Source organism: Temnothorax nylanderi, unplaced genomic scaffold, assembly GCF_030848795.1.
Source record: "Temnothorax nylanderi isolate EJ_2023f unplaced genomic scaffold, tnyl_v1.0 TNYL_tig0084_pilon, whole genome shotgun sequence".
In the NCBI taxonomy this organism is placed as follows: domain Eukaryota; kingdom Metazoa; phylum Arthropoda; class Insecta; order Hymenoptera; family Formicidae; genus Temnothorax; species Temnothorax nylanderi.
Window position 1 is genome coordinate 797,225 of NW_027249146.1, and position 15,955 is coordinate 813,179.

General features: G+C 26.6%; 2 protein-coding genes and 1 long non-coding RNA gene across 3 annotated transcripts; all 3 read right to left on the reverse strand.

Moving 5' to 3' along the window:
- Positions 1–236: 236 nt before the first annotated feature.
- LOC139774659 (uncharacterized) lies at positions 237–3,707 on the reverse strand. Its single transcript, XM_071710075.1, has 7 exons — positions 3,096–3,707; positions 2,271–2,545; positions 1,968–2,129; positions 1,338–1,593; positions 987–1,055; positions 820–909; positions 237–609 (listed from the first exon to the last, which is right to left on the reverse strand). The coding sequence occupies exons 1-7, from the start codon at positions 3,354–3,356 to the stop codon at positions 532–534; spliced, it is 1,191 nt and encodes a 396-aa protein (XP_071566176.1). The 5' UTR covers positions 3,357–3,707; the 3' UTR covers positions 237–531.
- A 3,333-nt stretch (positions 3,708–7,040) lies between these two features.
- LOC139774657 (uncharacterized) lies at positions 7,041–9,334 on the reverse strand. The gene is made up of 6 exons (XM_071710073.1): positions 8,871–9,334; positions 8,330–8,491; positions 7,895–8,147; positions 7,652–7,720; positions 7,456–7,542; positions 7,041–7,224 (listed from the first exon to the last, which is right to left on the reverse strand). Exons 1-6 carry the CDS (start codon positions 9,125–9,127, stop codon positions 7,168–7,170), a joined length of 885 nt encoding a protein of 294 aa, XP_071566174.1. The 5' UTR covers positions 9,128–9,334; the 3' UTR covers positions 7,041–7,167.
- Positions 9,335–15,135: 5,801 nt separating this feature from the next.
- On the reverse strand, positions 15,136–15,896 carry LOC139774670 (uncharacterized). The gene is made up of 3 exons (XR_011718639.1): positions 15,688–15,896; positions 15,276–15,531; positions 15,136–15,214 (listed from the first exon to the last, which is right to left on the reverse strand). It is a non-coding gene; the product is annotated as an uncharacterized lncRNA (long non-coding RNA).
- Positions 15,897–15,955: the final 59 nt, after the last annotated feature.

Below are 15,955 nucleotides of genomic sequence, written 5' to 3' on the forward strand. Positions count from 1 at the left end.
ATAGAACCGTTCGAATGCTCTCGGTCATTGTAGGTATCGTTGAAATTACAAACTACTATGCTTTTTCTGTTGAGTGGATGACTACAACGATGAATTTCCATAATTGTAATTGCAGCACTTATGCATATTGAAATTATCGATCTCTGTTAAATTTTACATACCACGAGCTGTACAAAGAGGTCTAATGACGTGGTCGACGTAAAGTAAATGCATTCATAACAAAAAATTCGATACTATTACTTTTTAATATTTTTATTGGAATAAGGTTGTTGAAAAATACGTTGGTGTATGTTTTTATACAAAGCAAATACATAGTAAATGTCGATGTTATTCTTACATCTCTATATTAATATACTTATTCGCCGGACTGTTGTATGATAACATTGCATGTATTTAAAAAAATTACCGTATAATAAATAAGATAAATATTTACTTTTTAATCAGTATTAGTTGGAAAACTGACGAAGAAAATAATTTTAATAAACGTTTAATAAATTAATATAAGCAATATTTAAAAAATTTTTTTTCTTTTCAGCTACCTACGTAACTGCCTTCTTCTGGAGGTGATTGTATCACAAATACTATGATCATCGCAACGAAGCTTGCACACTAGAAAGAATTATTTGCTATTTATCATTTTATTTACTTTAATACAATAAAATAGTATAATAGATTATCTATATTAGTATTCTATTGTTATATAATAAAAAGATTTTATTTCTGATATGTTTAAACTTAAATTAACTTATAATCTTATAATATAATTATTATTCATAATATAATCTAAAATTCATCATATATCAAAAGATAGTTACATACCTCACGAAGAAATTTAGAACCGAAATGAAAAAGCCCAAGCCCGGAGATTTTTAATGGCCTCTTGAATATTTGGAACAGAAATTGCATAATCTGTAAATAATTATGTAATTAAAAACATTTAATTACATTTTGTGCAAGTACACATTTACACAAAAATTGTCGCTTACAGTTTCATGAGTCTCGACATCAAAAGTAAGATTTGTCAATCTGTTCAAAAATGTCTCCGTTCTATTTGCCTAATATTAACAAAATTTTATTAACAGCTACGCGTATATTTAAATAAAAAATAAATCATATGTATAGAAAATATTTATTATATTTTCAAACAAATTTTGACATCTTTGAATAATATTGTAATATCTTACCTAATAAAAGTAACTAAAAGGAGAGAAGAGAAAGCAAGAAAATTTTTTTTATAAATATGTATGAAAACATATTAATTACTAATACATATAAATAATAAGCAAATTATATAATTTTATTGTTTGTTGCATATATATTTTTGTAAATATATGTACCTTAGCACAAACTCTTTCGCAGATGTAATTAAGGACAATCATTTTTATAGTGTTGATTAGGATCCACAAATAAATACCCGAAGAATCTATCAGTTTTTCGTACGTGAAGTTGTTATGTAACATTATCATTGTAATATAACATTCATAAATAATTTGTACTGTGAAAACATGAAATGCAACTGCTTGCATCACCATTTGCGATCCAAATATCGTATTTAATTCACGTGATATTGAACACAGTTTGAGATGAATATGCCTGCGAAATGTACGTGATAAATGGTAATTTTGGCTCATCACATAAAATGTACATACAATAAAGTATAATAGATACTGTATTTACTTTATACGTACGCAGCTTTCAAACTTTCATTTACAAAGTCTATAAAGTCTATTACAAGAATAAATTTTATAAAACTTTTGTTAAAGTACATTATATTTTTCTACTTAATTGTCTCTTGCTTAGAAAATAATTATATTTATCTATTTCGAACACATATGTATAATAATAATAAGTAATATTTTTTTCACATATTAATAAATCGATCCTTTAGTATAATTTTAATTTGTTACCATGATATACAGTTTGAGAACTGCTATAATATATATGTATATACTTTCTGCTATTCTTACATTAAAATCCATATATCTTGTTTAGATGTTTCAGTGCCAGCCATGTGTCGGCGAATTAGGGGCGAAGTAGAAGTTGCCCACGCATATCTTACTCTTTGTTTTTTTTGCTCTTCTATCTCTTGAATATACTTGTTAACATGCTCAAATTGAGATCCTATATATCTGCATTAAATGCGATGCAAAATAATTAATTTACTGAATAAATTTATTGAATCTGTCTACATGATATGTACAATTTATCATAATACTATTTTAACTCCGTTAAAAAATAATATTTATTATATGCAAACGTTATTTACAAACCTTAGCAGCGTTATGTACATTAAATCGTACAGCGTGTTGATATGAATAGGATGGTTTGCAATAGATGGTACACATATAGCCATTTTGGTGTAAGATTTAGGAATATGTCGACTGTACCACAAATAATCGTTTACATCTAATAAAAATATCGAGACGATCCAGCCAATGATTAACCATATAATTTGTACCCGCAATTTTGCATAATTCTTTGATATCCCAAGTTTCTCCAATGTGTTGTTTACAATATCTAGTTTGTCCAAACAACTTTTAAATTTCTGAAAGTATTGCAAACAAACGGAGAAATATATATTTTAAGAACTATACAAATAACGGGACATACAGGAATAATTATAATATTATATTAAATATAATATTATTATATTTATTATATTATTTAAAATATTATTATATATTTATGATATTATAAAATTATATTATAAAATTTATGATATTATCAAACAATACAGCGCAAGATATGTGTAAAAATATATTTAAATATTGATAATATTAGGATATCTTTTAAATACTTGCCAATATATATTTTAAAGAAATATATATCTATTTATTTCTTATTATTTTGCACTATACATATTTTATACTAATATTTAATATATTGTAAATTTATTTTTGGAAATCCTGCATTTATTATTCAATTTTCTTAAAATGGATTTGCATTACTTTCAAAGATAGTGTAGTGATAGATAGTCATACATAATATAACATAATAATATAATTCAATTTTTGGACGTTTCTTCTTTAATGTACATGTATAAGAATGTGAGAAAGAGAATGAAATCGATACAACATTAGGCCGAATTAGCGTACCTTATTATGATAGAAATTGAATAACATATATAGTATTGCAAAAACCACGTTAGTGTAAGCAAACATAGGAAATTCAAGTTTGTTCCTCTGAAGAAATATTCTCGTTTTGAAGAAGATATAAATGTAAGACAACCACGATATCAGAATGTAGAAAATGGTGAGACAAAATCTCAGCTGATTTTGAGGATAGCCAAACACTCCAAATCCGCATAAGCACAACACGGTCAAAAGTGGTGATATAGCCATTTGAATATTCTTCATGGTGATTTTTTAGCGCGATTAACTTAAGAACTCTTACTTCGTGTCAGGATATTAAACGTCTGTCTTGTTATAAATGTGTTGTAATGTGAAATAACACAAATTACATTTATACCATCATGATCGAAAAAATAATAATTTCTGTAATTTTAATAATTATGCTAGCACTTACGCAAATTGAAAAAATCGATCTGTTAGAAAAAAACTGTTTACGAATCAAATAGGCATAGTAATTCAAATTCTAATTAAGTGAAAGAAGCGAAAAAGGATAAAATGTAATGTGCATTTGCATGTTTAAATATTATTTTCTCATATTTAGAACAATATTATTTTTCTTCAATATTCCTCTTATGGATGTCCTTGTATCACGATTATTATGATTGACGCAATATTTCGCGCAAACTGAAAGAAAAATTGTTTCTTATGTTTTAGCTTTTTAGCGTGTCTATTAATATTTCTAGGGACTAATTATTTATAATAATATTATACACTTTTGCAAATTACATTAATTATATTAATTATATTATCCAAAAATAACTACAGACCCACATTGTACGAAGTTGTAACCATAATAGTAAAATCCAAGCCCAGAGATTTGTAATGGTCTTTGTAACAGTTGCAATAGAAACTGAGTAATCTGTAAATAATTATATAATTAAAAATGTTTAATTTTGCACAAGTATTCAAGCAATCAAAATCGTTGCTTACGTTATTCTGCATCTCGTCATCAAAAATATGATTTGTCAATCTATTGAGAAACATCTCGGTTCTATTTGCCTAATATTAATTAAATCCGAAATATAATCTCTATATACATATATATAAGATTAATATAGATTAATTATGTTTTTAAAAAGATCAATTTATATTTTTTGTTGCTTTGAAATGGTGTTAAAGAAATATTTTAGCAGCTTTAACTTGATTATAGCTAATATTATGATTTTTTTGTAAACATACATATATCTATTTCCTATTGACGCAGATAAATCATAAATTACAGATATTATTTGGCTACTGAATAACTTTTTTAATGTATCTTGGTGCAAATTTCCTCGCATATATAATTAAAAACAATTATTTTAGTGATACTGTTTATGGTCCAAGCCAAAATAATTAAAATATCGATTTTCATTTGATATATAGAGTGTGTATTTATCATCATGATTGAATCATAAAGTAGGATAACAAGTTGTATTGTGAAAATTTGTAACGTAGTCGTCTGCAACACCATTTGAAATCCAAATATCGTATTTAATTTACGTGATATCGAGCACAATTCTAGATGTACGTGCCTGCGAAATGCTCAATCAAGTGATGAACAATCTTCGTGTACAATATATGAATTAGGTAAATGTACCAATGCCTGGTCAGTGGACACGTACCTATGTCTGAACACCTTTGTCATTTTAGTCCTTAAATAAGTATAACGCGAATTAACGTTTGGATACCGTAACTAAAGTTTCAAAATACAAGGAAAATATTTTTATCTTTGATTTTAATTCGCGTTATACTCATCTTAAGGACTAAAATGATAAAGGTGTCCAGACATAGGTCCGTGTTTACTGACTGTCCAGGTATTCGTACATTTACCTTACTAAATATGGTAGATCTTTGTCTCACATATTCGCAGTTTTCAAACTTGTCTTGTTACGAAATCTCTTTCAAAAACAAAACGATTGAAAGTCTTAGTGAAACGTAAAAAATATATTATCCCTAATTAATATTTCTCTATTTGAAGAATAACTAAATTCTACTAAACTGTTTATATTTAAATTGTTTGTGAATATATTAATTTCTGGATATAACAAAAATTAAAAGTAACATTTTTTGTCACAAATATTTTGCGATTTTATTGTATTATTACTGCTTGCAGTTTGAGGATTGTTATGTAGTATGCTACACTTTCTGTGAACTATTCTTACATTAAGATCCATATAAGTCGCTTATTGTTAGATGTTTTGGTACCAGCCATTTGTCGGCGAATCAGAGGTAAAACAGAATTTGTTCAGGCATGCCTTATTCGCCGGTTTTTTTGCTGTGTTATTTCTTGAATATGCTGATTTATGTGTTCGAATTGAGATCCGATGTATCTGCAGTGAACGTGGTACAAAAAAAATAATTTATTGCTATAATAATAATTGCATAATCTGCATTTCATATTGCAAAAAATTTATTTTATTGTATTGCAATCTTATCTGTACACACCTAAGTAATATTGTAATTAATATATTATATAGCGTATTGATATGAAGCGTACAGTTTATTATGAATGTCAAATATATTTATTGCTTTTATTGCTTTTATGGTGTAAAATGTGGGAATTCGTCCAATTAACCATGAACTGTCTAATGTATTCATAACAAAGATTGAAAGAATCCATCCAATGATCAACCATTTAATCCACATGCGTAATTTCTTATAATTGTTCGGCGTCCCGAATTTTTCCAATGTATCATTCACGATATTCAATTTATTTAGACAATCTTTAAAATTCTAAAAAAATGTGTTACAAAAAAATATGTACTTTGAAAACTGTGTACATAAGATAAGACATTTATAACATTAGGTACTTGCTGTGTACTTTAATAATCAATCTTCGATATTTTTTCTTTGCACATCTTGGTATTATATATTATAAAATAATAAAAATGTAGCAAAATATATTAGGATATCTTTTAGATATTTATGATTAAATGTTTTAAAATTATTATTTTTTATAGATTCTATTTCATATCATTTTACATTGTGCCTAAGGTGGCATAAGTCTATTCTCTAAAAATCTTGAAACAGATATATAGCAATATAATATGTATATATTACATATACATATTACATTGCTATTGCGTATATTATATTTATCGAAGAAACATTTTAAAATTAAACTTATACTATTTTTAAAATAAATAGCTCACATAATTTAATTATATAATTTTAAAGTAGTTTCTCTTTCCTTGTATTTTTTATATATATGCAAAATTATGTAAAATTTTCATACCTTAATGTAATACAAATTAAGCAGCATATATAGATATCACAGCACAAATGTTACTATAGCCGTCACAACTATAGGAAAGCTAATCTTACATTTTTTAAGAAATATCCATATTTCAAAGGTGATGTAAGTATAAAGCAGCCATAATATTAGAATATAGAAGATGGTGAAACATAGTCTCGGCCAACCTTGAGGATATTTAAATATCTTATATGGCATATCTGAATAAGCACAATGCGATTGAAAGCGATCGTATTATAGCACTTGAATATTCTTCATGGAAATTTCTTTCTGCGAGATTCAACTAGGGATATCGCGTTGAGGTATTAAACGACACTGCGAGATAATGGAGATTACCTTGACATTGACATGACCCGAAGATAAATGTCTCTATAATTTCAGGAATAAATGTGCTAGCACTTATGTAGATTAAAAGAATCGATTTGTTAAAGAAAGCATTACTTTTGCTAATAAAAAAAAAAATAGAACACAATTTGCACTATAGTTGAGTGAAGACCGTGAAATGAAGACTAAATAATGACATAATTTTTTTCAGTGTAGTATTATAGTTCTGTTTTACATTTCCTTATATTTAGAACAATTGGAATCCTTTTTAGAAAATAAAGACTACAAAATGAGCTGTTAATAGAAAAATTTAAATAAAATTAAAACAAATTAAAACAGACAAGTTTATATTGAGCATGACAGGTTTATATTTTATTTTTTATTACTTACAAAATACATATATGTTTTCTTAAAAACTTAGATATGACAAATATGTGTTAGCGCATCTGCGTATTTCATTCTAATCAAGTAGTGTTATTATATGTAACCCATCTGTATTACAATCATCAAGACTGTCACAATTGACTGGTAGAACTGAAAAATATGCTTTAATTGTACTTAATGAAAACAATTTAGTTAAACTGCATAAATTGAAAAGAAGTTTTTGAATATGTAACATAACAACAAAAAATATAAAATACAAATAATAAAATAGAAAATGTTTTAAATATTATGTTGCTATTTAGATATTTATATAGTTTACAAAAGATTGAATATATTTGTATTCTATTATATATTTATACTTTTACTAAATGTAGAACATACCCCGCGAATGAAATTATAACCAAAGTAGGAAAATCCCGAGCCAAATTTTATTTCCGTTTGTTTTACTTGTAGTATAAATTGTAGAGTCTAATTGAAATAAAATAATTAAATAAATGTTAAATACAAATTATTATATGTATAGGATAGTTAACATGAAAATTCTATATACGAAATTATGTAGTAATTATGTATTTACCTGTTCACGTAAGTCTTCATCGAGATTGTCATTGGACAATTTGTAGAGATTTGCTATTGTCTTGTTTGCCTGAAATTACATTAATATAAATTAAAACTTGCAGCTACGTTAACAGTTTTACACAGAATAAGATCAAATAGCTTAAATAAAATCTATTTGACATAGCTTTCATTGTTGCAGAATAGTTACTTGTGCTTATCATACTGATTATAATTAATTACTAATAATTTTAGTCTACTATACCTTATAGTAGACAGTTTGACAGATATGATTTAATATGAGAATAATGACGCTATACAGGATACCCCCAACATAAGAAAATATGTTGTCTAAAATATGTCCAGATGATTTTGAATTCTTGTTTATATGCGTCGAATAAATTTCGAGGCACAGTTCTAGAATAAACGCAAAGTAAGATGTCATTTGTACTGTCATTTGCACATTGAATACTTTGTTTAGCTCGCGTGATATGAGGCATATCTGTAGATGGACGTGCCTGTAATTGAACCGTAATTGTTACTATTAAACAAACCACAGAGACACGTACGAAAAGTTATAAGCGAAAAATGTTCTTAGCATATAAATCGATTCAAACTTTAATTACAATTTGCGATTTGCGTATCTTACACAATTGAAATTGAAATAATATACATGTATACAATAATTTTTTTTAATTACATTATAATCCACATATATCGCTTGCATTCTTTAGCTTCTGTTTTCCGCTGATTAACTATGATAAATCTATTTCTTTTGGTACAATCTGCGTTGTCCTCTAACAAATCAGAATAGAGCACATGAATGTGCTTGTTGACTTGCTGGAATCTAGAGCTTGTGTATCTGAATTTAATGGAAGAGATTTAACTATATATCTTATTGTTATATTAAAATTAAGACGTTATTATATACACATATTTTAATTGTATTAATTAGCAATGGAAGGTGCACTAAATTAGAATTTTGTCTTTTACTAAGTATGCTTTAATATACATATTTTATATTTAGTGTATAGAATATAATTTTATTATCTCTCCATTTTACAATGCATTCTTTACAATAACAACTCTAACTGACGAAATTTTATTTAAAATTATTAAAGAATCTCAAAGTATTTGAAAAACATTTTTTTAATCTTTAAGCTTTTTAGATTGTAAATATTTTGACGCACATTGCGTCGAGTAGCTTTACGAAATTTATATGTATATATGTATATACCGACCCCAGAATAGTTCCCCAAGTCAAAGCACTTAAAGTATTGACATGGAGTAAATAATTTCCCAGAAATGGAACACAGATACGACTGATACTGAAATGATCGTAATTCAGCCAAATACTGTCGACTGTATTCATGAAAAGAGACAATGCAATCCATCCGGATATCATTAGAATTATCCATTTACGTAACCGTTGATATTTCTTTGACGATCCCAACAATTCCAATGTGTCGTCCACTATGGAAAGTTTATGTAAGCACATTTTCAATTCCTTCAAAAAATCATATAGATCGATTACGTGACGTAAAAGGGAAATGATTAGAAGAAATTTATATTTTAATAAAAATTATTATTCAGATATATATATAGAAAATGTGATAAAGAAAGAAGTTATCAAAATGTGACTAGCATTTGAAATATAAGGTTTAAAAAAGGTGTATTGAAAATTAATTTAAGAAAGTAATAATATACAAATATAAATATTAATTTTACCAAGCATTTTGTCTGCAATGAATAATAACAGAAGCATTAAAATTGATCTGTCTAAAAGTTTTTAATAAATTCATCTTTGTCTGTAACTGTCAGAGATCAAGACTAATTTTCTCAATGAAGAAAATGGTTTAACGATTAAATAAAGATTAAAAATTTTATTAGAAAATTAAGAAAGACTAGGGATTTGTGGTACATTTTAAGACTCTTACCTTATAACGAAACAAGCTAACAAGCATCGACACAATTGCGGAGATCATTATTATCACACTAGGCCAAGACGTGTACAAGAATAAAGTAGAAGAGATATAGACTAGATAGTAGAAGAAATACGCAAAAAGACTCCATGTGGTCAAGAAATATAGACAAGTGAGATATGGCCTAGGTTGTCCAAGAGGATATTCGAACAAGCCCAAATTACAGAACGAGCCGGTGATCAATAATGGTGCCAGCGCTGTCTGGACCGTTTTCGTCATAGTTTCCGGATTACTAATTATAAATTCTTGAATTGCATCTTGCTGCGCGAGACACAAACGCATTTCAATATTTTTCGCAAGAATTTCGAATACACTTTTACTTTCCTTTTCGTAGATCCTCTAGGAAACTTTGCGAGAATTATACTGTAAGGTACACATCGGAATTGTCATTTGACCAGCGAGTATTGAGCGATAGAATAAACACATAGATAATCTAGATTAGATTGCTTTTTCCTCGTGCAAGTATTATTTATACGTATGTATTATAGCAAGTGCACGTTATGTACACGGTTATAAACGAGTATCCTTGCGATATTGCGTCTTTATACCGAACTCAATAAGTGTATTTAATGAGTACTCTTTATTTACATGACTTTTAACGACACGTGTCGACACGTGTCGACTTGAGTTAAAGCTGATAGCTTCGATAAAGCATTTTATATATAGAAGTTAATGCGCACAATATGTTTTCGTAAATTAAAGGTACGTAAAATTATTTTTGTAATAATAATATGATTTATAAATGTAAATATAAAGGTTAATTTATAATATTCTCAATATATGTTTTATGTGTGTAAAACTGTATGTATGTATGTGCACTTTTATAGCATTCAATTTTGTAAAGAAAAAAGTTTACATTTATATGTAATTTATTATAAACAGAATTTCTGATTTAGGTCTATTACTTCTCGTGTTTTATGTTTTAATTCTTTGTCAGTGTTAAAGTTTAATTAGTTATATGTAGATACATATTAAGTGGAAAATATAAATACCACGAGCCCCCCCTTCCCCTTTTTTTCGACTTGTATAGATTTGGGTTGTAATACAATGGATAAAAAGATATTAAGATCATTATATTTAATCTTTCTATAATATTTGAGATAATGGAACACGTATATAATATAATATTACTATTATTATTAAAATATACTCAAATGAAACACAAGATGCTTACATTTATTGCCATTCTGAAGGAAAGTTTTGTCTTAATTATTATCTTACTAATATTTCATAAGTTTCTAAGTATTGTTTAATCGGTATAAATATATATAAAATAATTTTGATATGATATTAAGCTTAATAAAGTATTTGATTCCTTACTTTCTTCTTTGATAGCAAATTATCAGCCATTTAAGGACTGATATATACTTCTATTTGCACCATGATAATCACGAACGTCACAATTGTTATGCAAAACTGAAAAAGAAACGTATCCATTAGCTGAGTTTAAAAAAAGTAATTTATTGCAAAACTATAAGATAAATTTAAAAATAGAAACGCTTGCCATAACTATAGTACTGCAGTAGCAATTAAAAAAATAATAGTTTTGATGGAGATAATCTTAAAAGAGTAATTTTCTGGATTTCTGTATTTTATGGTTTAAAACTCGATATAAAAATAAATTGGTAGATATATAGAGAGATAAATGTAAAGCAAACCTTTCGCAAGCACTCATTTCCAAGGTTGAAAAGATTCATTCCGGTCAATTTCAACGGATGATGCATTACTTGAAAAGTAAACTGATAAATCTGTAGATAAAATAGTCATTATTTAAGTTTGATTTATTTGTTATATATTTATTTTCTGCTTATATTTATTTTATTTATTAAAATATATTTACCTCCTCCCATGCATCAGCGTACTGATGGGTAATTTTTAGGGTATTTGACGGTATTTGATAAATTATTTTGTTAATTTCATTTGCCTGAAACTCGGAATTTATTATTATTGAATATACACTTTTATCTTGCATTAAATGATTTTACCTTAATCATAACACTTTCACATATGTAATTTACAGCGTATACTCTTATTAATAATGCGAAGAACCATGAGCTGAGATTAAACCATACGGTTGGTGATTGTAATATTTCCTTTGAAAGTTCCTGCATTAACATCATGCATGCACCATAAGCCAATGACGTCATGAATATAAGGCACATTGTCATTTCAAAAGTTATCTGTATTCCAAAGATAAAGTTTAATTCGCGAGCAATGCGACATAATTCTAAATGAAGATGCCTATAAAAAATATAGTTCTTTAATAAATAATATAAATTTATTTTGTGAAAATTTACAGAAAATAATTATCTTAATTAATTATTTTTTTTAATAGAGTTCCATTAAACTTTTTTATTTAAATAGCACTAAGTCGATAATCTGGTCAAACATATGCGTTTCAATTTACATTAAAATCCATAATATTCGCTTGTAATTAGTACATAAAGTGTGTCGATGAGCGACCATAGATTTCTTCCATGTACATCTCAGATCATGATCTTGTCTCACTAATACGTATCGCATATGCTCGTTTACTTTGTCAAATCTGATACAAATATACCTGTGCAAATAATATTTCTGAAATTATATAACTACATACATATATCACTGAATGTTAAAGTTTTTATTTAAATGACATGTCTTTTAATGTGTATAATTTAAAATCCTTTAAGAAATAATATTAAACCACCGAAAAATATATTATTTAAAATAATTTTTCTAAAGCTTTTGTTATGAATGCCGAAAATTACCATTTTAGTGATAATTATATTTTATTAATTTACACACACACACACACATACGTGTTACAGTATTATACAAGTATTATACAAACCATAAAAAGAAGGTAAATAGTAAATCCACGAATGCATTGATATTAATACAGTGATTTAGTATATGAGCTAGAAATAATCCCCAGGAATTGTCTAAACCTGTCCACCATATTGTATCCAAAAAATTTAGAGAGAGACTATATGCAATCCACCCGATTACCACTAAGTTTGAATATTTATGTATCCTTTGATACATCATTGGAACGCCCAATTCTTCCAAAGAATTATCCACAGCAGAAAGCTTTTTCAAGGTTATTTCAAATCTCTAAAACAATAATAAATCGACAACTGAAAGACACACATTTATAGTGACATGTAGTATAAGACATTTAAGAAAACTTTAAGTTATTTAATATAAAATATTAAATTATAAAAGATAAAAATTTTACTGTACTTACTGTACTGAAGATTTCAATGATATTAAATATAAATAATATGATATGATATTTAAATATACACTTTATATAAATACAAGAAAGGGAAAATGTAATTGTACCTTTTGATGATAGAAACTCATGATCACAGATATAATAGTGGTAATTATGTTAATTGTCGTAATAATCCTATTTATGGTATTACGAAATAATACTTTCCATGCAAAGAAAGTTATTGTGTAGTGAAGAAGATAAGCATAAGAAAACCAGATAGTCAAACAATATAAAATACTTAAGTATGCAATCCAGCGAATCCTTGGATTCGATTGTTTCATAGGATAGACGCCTAAACCCATGATGAAACACATAATCAAAAGAGGACGTAAAACTTGTTGAATAGTAACCATCATGATTACACACTAACGGTTCAAACTTATTTACTAGGCGCAATACGACTGTGCCAATTTGCAACGACAGTAGATTCTCGTAATCGCAATATACATTTCTATAATTTATAGCACTCACGCAAATTAAAGCGATCAATCCTCTCTAATCAAAGAAATAATTCATCGTTAATGCAAGCTATCATAGTAATGTTGCTAATTCATTTCCCGCGTGTTTTCTTGTATGAAGCAAGCACATTCAATATTCTCCTTGTAATGTTGTCCTATATAATTTTTTATTATTATATGCTATATTGTATATGTGCATAATGAGATTAAAGAAAGTTAAAATAATGAATAATGTAGGTAATAATATTGTATTTTTACATGACTTTCTCCTTTTGACATGAAATATTTTAATATAATTACAAAGAAGAAAACGAATAAGAAAGAGGAGAAATATATTTCTGATGTTTTATATTAAGTTACTTTCTATTTACCTTTATCTTTAATACAAAAGATAATATTTTTATAATTAAAAATAATTTTTCGTTAATGTAAGATATAAATAACATACAGCATAAAAAGTTGAATATATCTACATATAAAGAATTACACAGCAGTAATTCAACTGTTTATATGATTTATCATTACATTACCATAAGAAAAGAAATCATAAGAAAAGAAAAGTTCTTAAAGATAAAATATATACCTATCTATTATTCGATTATAGATTATTTAAAATTAATTTTATTTAGCGTATGTTTTGAGAATAAAATATACATATTTCATGTTGCGTATATTTTGTTCTCAATAAAACAGCACAATCATATTTTAACAGAGTTTCTTGAAATTTATTTTAGTAATTTGTAGAGAGATAAGAAAAGAAATGGAATCCCAATGAAAAATAATGCAAGAATTTATTTTTCATAAATTAAATAAATTTACAGCTTAAGGTATTTAAAATATTTTTGTTTTAATAGAATTTCTGATTTAGGTCTATTGCGTCTCGTCCTTTATGTTTTTATTCTTTGTCAGTGTTAAAGTTTAATTAGTTATCTGTAGATATATATTAAGTGAAAAATAAAAATACCACGAGTACTTCCCCCCTTTTCCGACTTGTATAGTTTTGGTTTGTGATACAATGGAAAAGAAGATATCAAGATTATTATATTTAATCTCCTTCTATAAAATTTGCAAAAAGATGGAACAAGTATATAATATAATATTACTATTATTATTATAATATACTCAAATGAAATACAGATGCTTACATTTATTGCCATTCTGAAGGAAAGTTTTGTCTTAGTTATTATCTTACTGATATTTTATAGTCTCTAAGTAATGTTTAATCGGTATAAATAAAATAATTTTGATATGATATTAAGCTTAATAAAGTATTTGATTCTTTAGTTTCTTCTTTGATAACAAATTATCAGCCATTTATTGACCTATATATACTTCTATTTGCACCATGATAATCACGAACGTCACAATTGTTATGCAAAACTGAAAAAGAAACATATCAATTAGCTGAGTTTAAAAACAGTAATTTATTGCAAAACTATAAGATAAATTTAACAAATAGAAACGTTTGACATAACTATAGTACTGCGGTAGCAATAAAAAAAATAATAGTTTTGATGGAGATAATCTTAAAAGAGTAATTTTCTGAATTTCTGTATTTTTATGGTTTAAAACTCGAAAAATAAATTGGTAGAGACAGAGAGAGATAAATGTAAAGCAAACCTTTCGCAAGCACTCATTTCCAAGGTTGAAAAGATTCATTCCAGTTAATTTCATACGGATGATGCATTGCTTTGAAAAGTAAACTGATAAATCTATAGATAATAGTCATTATTTAAGTTTGATTTATTTGTTATATATTTATTTTTTGCTCATATCTATTTTATTTCTTAAAATATATTTACCTCCTTCCGTGCATCAGCGTACTGACGTGTATTTGATAGGGTATTTGACGGTATTTGATAAATTATTTTGTTAATTTCATTTGCCTGAAACTCGGAATTCATTATTATTGAATATACACTTTTATCTTGCATTAAATGATTTTACCTTAATCATAACACTTTCACATATGTAATTTACAGCGTATACTCTTATTAATAATGCGAAGAACGATAAGCTGACATAAAACCATACATATGGTGATTGTAATATTTCCTTTGAAACCTCCTGCATTAACAGCATGCATATACCATAAGCCAATGTCGTTATGAATATAAGGCACGTTGTCATTTCAAAAGTTATGTGTATTCCAAAGATGGAATTTAATTCGCGAGCAATGCGACATAATTCTAAATGAAGATGCCTATAAAAAAATATAATTTTTTAATAATAATGCAAATATATTTTGTGAAAATTTGCAGAAAATAATTATCTTAATTAATTATTTTTTAAAATAAAGTTCAAATTTTTTATTCAAATAGCACTAAGTCGATAATCTGGTCAGTGTGTTACGATTTACATTGAAGTCCATAATATTTGCTTGTAATTAGTACATAAAGTGTGTCGATGAGCGACCATAGATTTCTTCCATGTATATCTCAGATCATGATCTTGTCTCGCTAATACGTATCGCATATGCTCGTTTACTTTGTCAAATCTGATACAAATATACCTGTGCAAATAATATTTCTGAAATTATATAACTACATAATATATTACCGAATGTTAAAGTTTTTATTTAAATGACATGTTTTTTAATGTGTATATAATTTAAATCCTTTAAGGAA

Excerpts from the sequence above, each read along its gene's own strand:
- LOC139774657 (XM_071710073.1), bottom strand. The coding sequence starts at position 9,127 with ATGTGCTTACATAAACTTTCCATAGTGGACGACACATTGGAATTGTTG. Across the intron at positions 8,148-8,329 it reads CGATATATGTGGATTATAAT|GCACGTCCATCTACAGATAT; the intron begins GTAATTAAAAAA and ends GTTCAATTACAG. Across the intron at positions 7,721-7,894 it reads GTCAAACTGTCTACTATAAG|GCAAACAAGACAATAGCAAA; the intron begins GTATAGTAGACT and ends ATGTAATTTCAG.
- LOC139774659 (XM_071710075.1), bottom strand. The coding sequence starts at position 3,356 with ATGAAGAATATTCAAATGGCTATATCACCACTTTTGACCGTGTTGTGC. Across the intron at positions 2,546-3,095 it reads TCAATTTCTATCATAATAAG|AAATTTAAAAGTTGTTTGGA; the intron begins GTACGCTAATTC and ends CAATACTTTCAG. Across the intron at positions 1,056-1,337 it reads GCGAAAGAGTTTGTGCTAAG|GCAAATAGAACGGAGACATT; the intron begins GTACATATATTT and ends TGTTAATATTAG.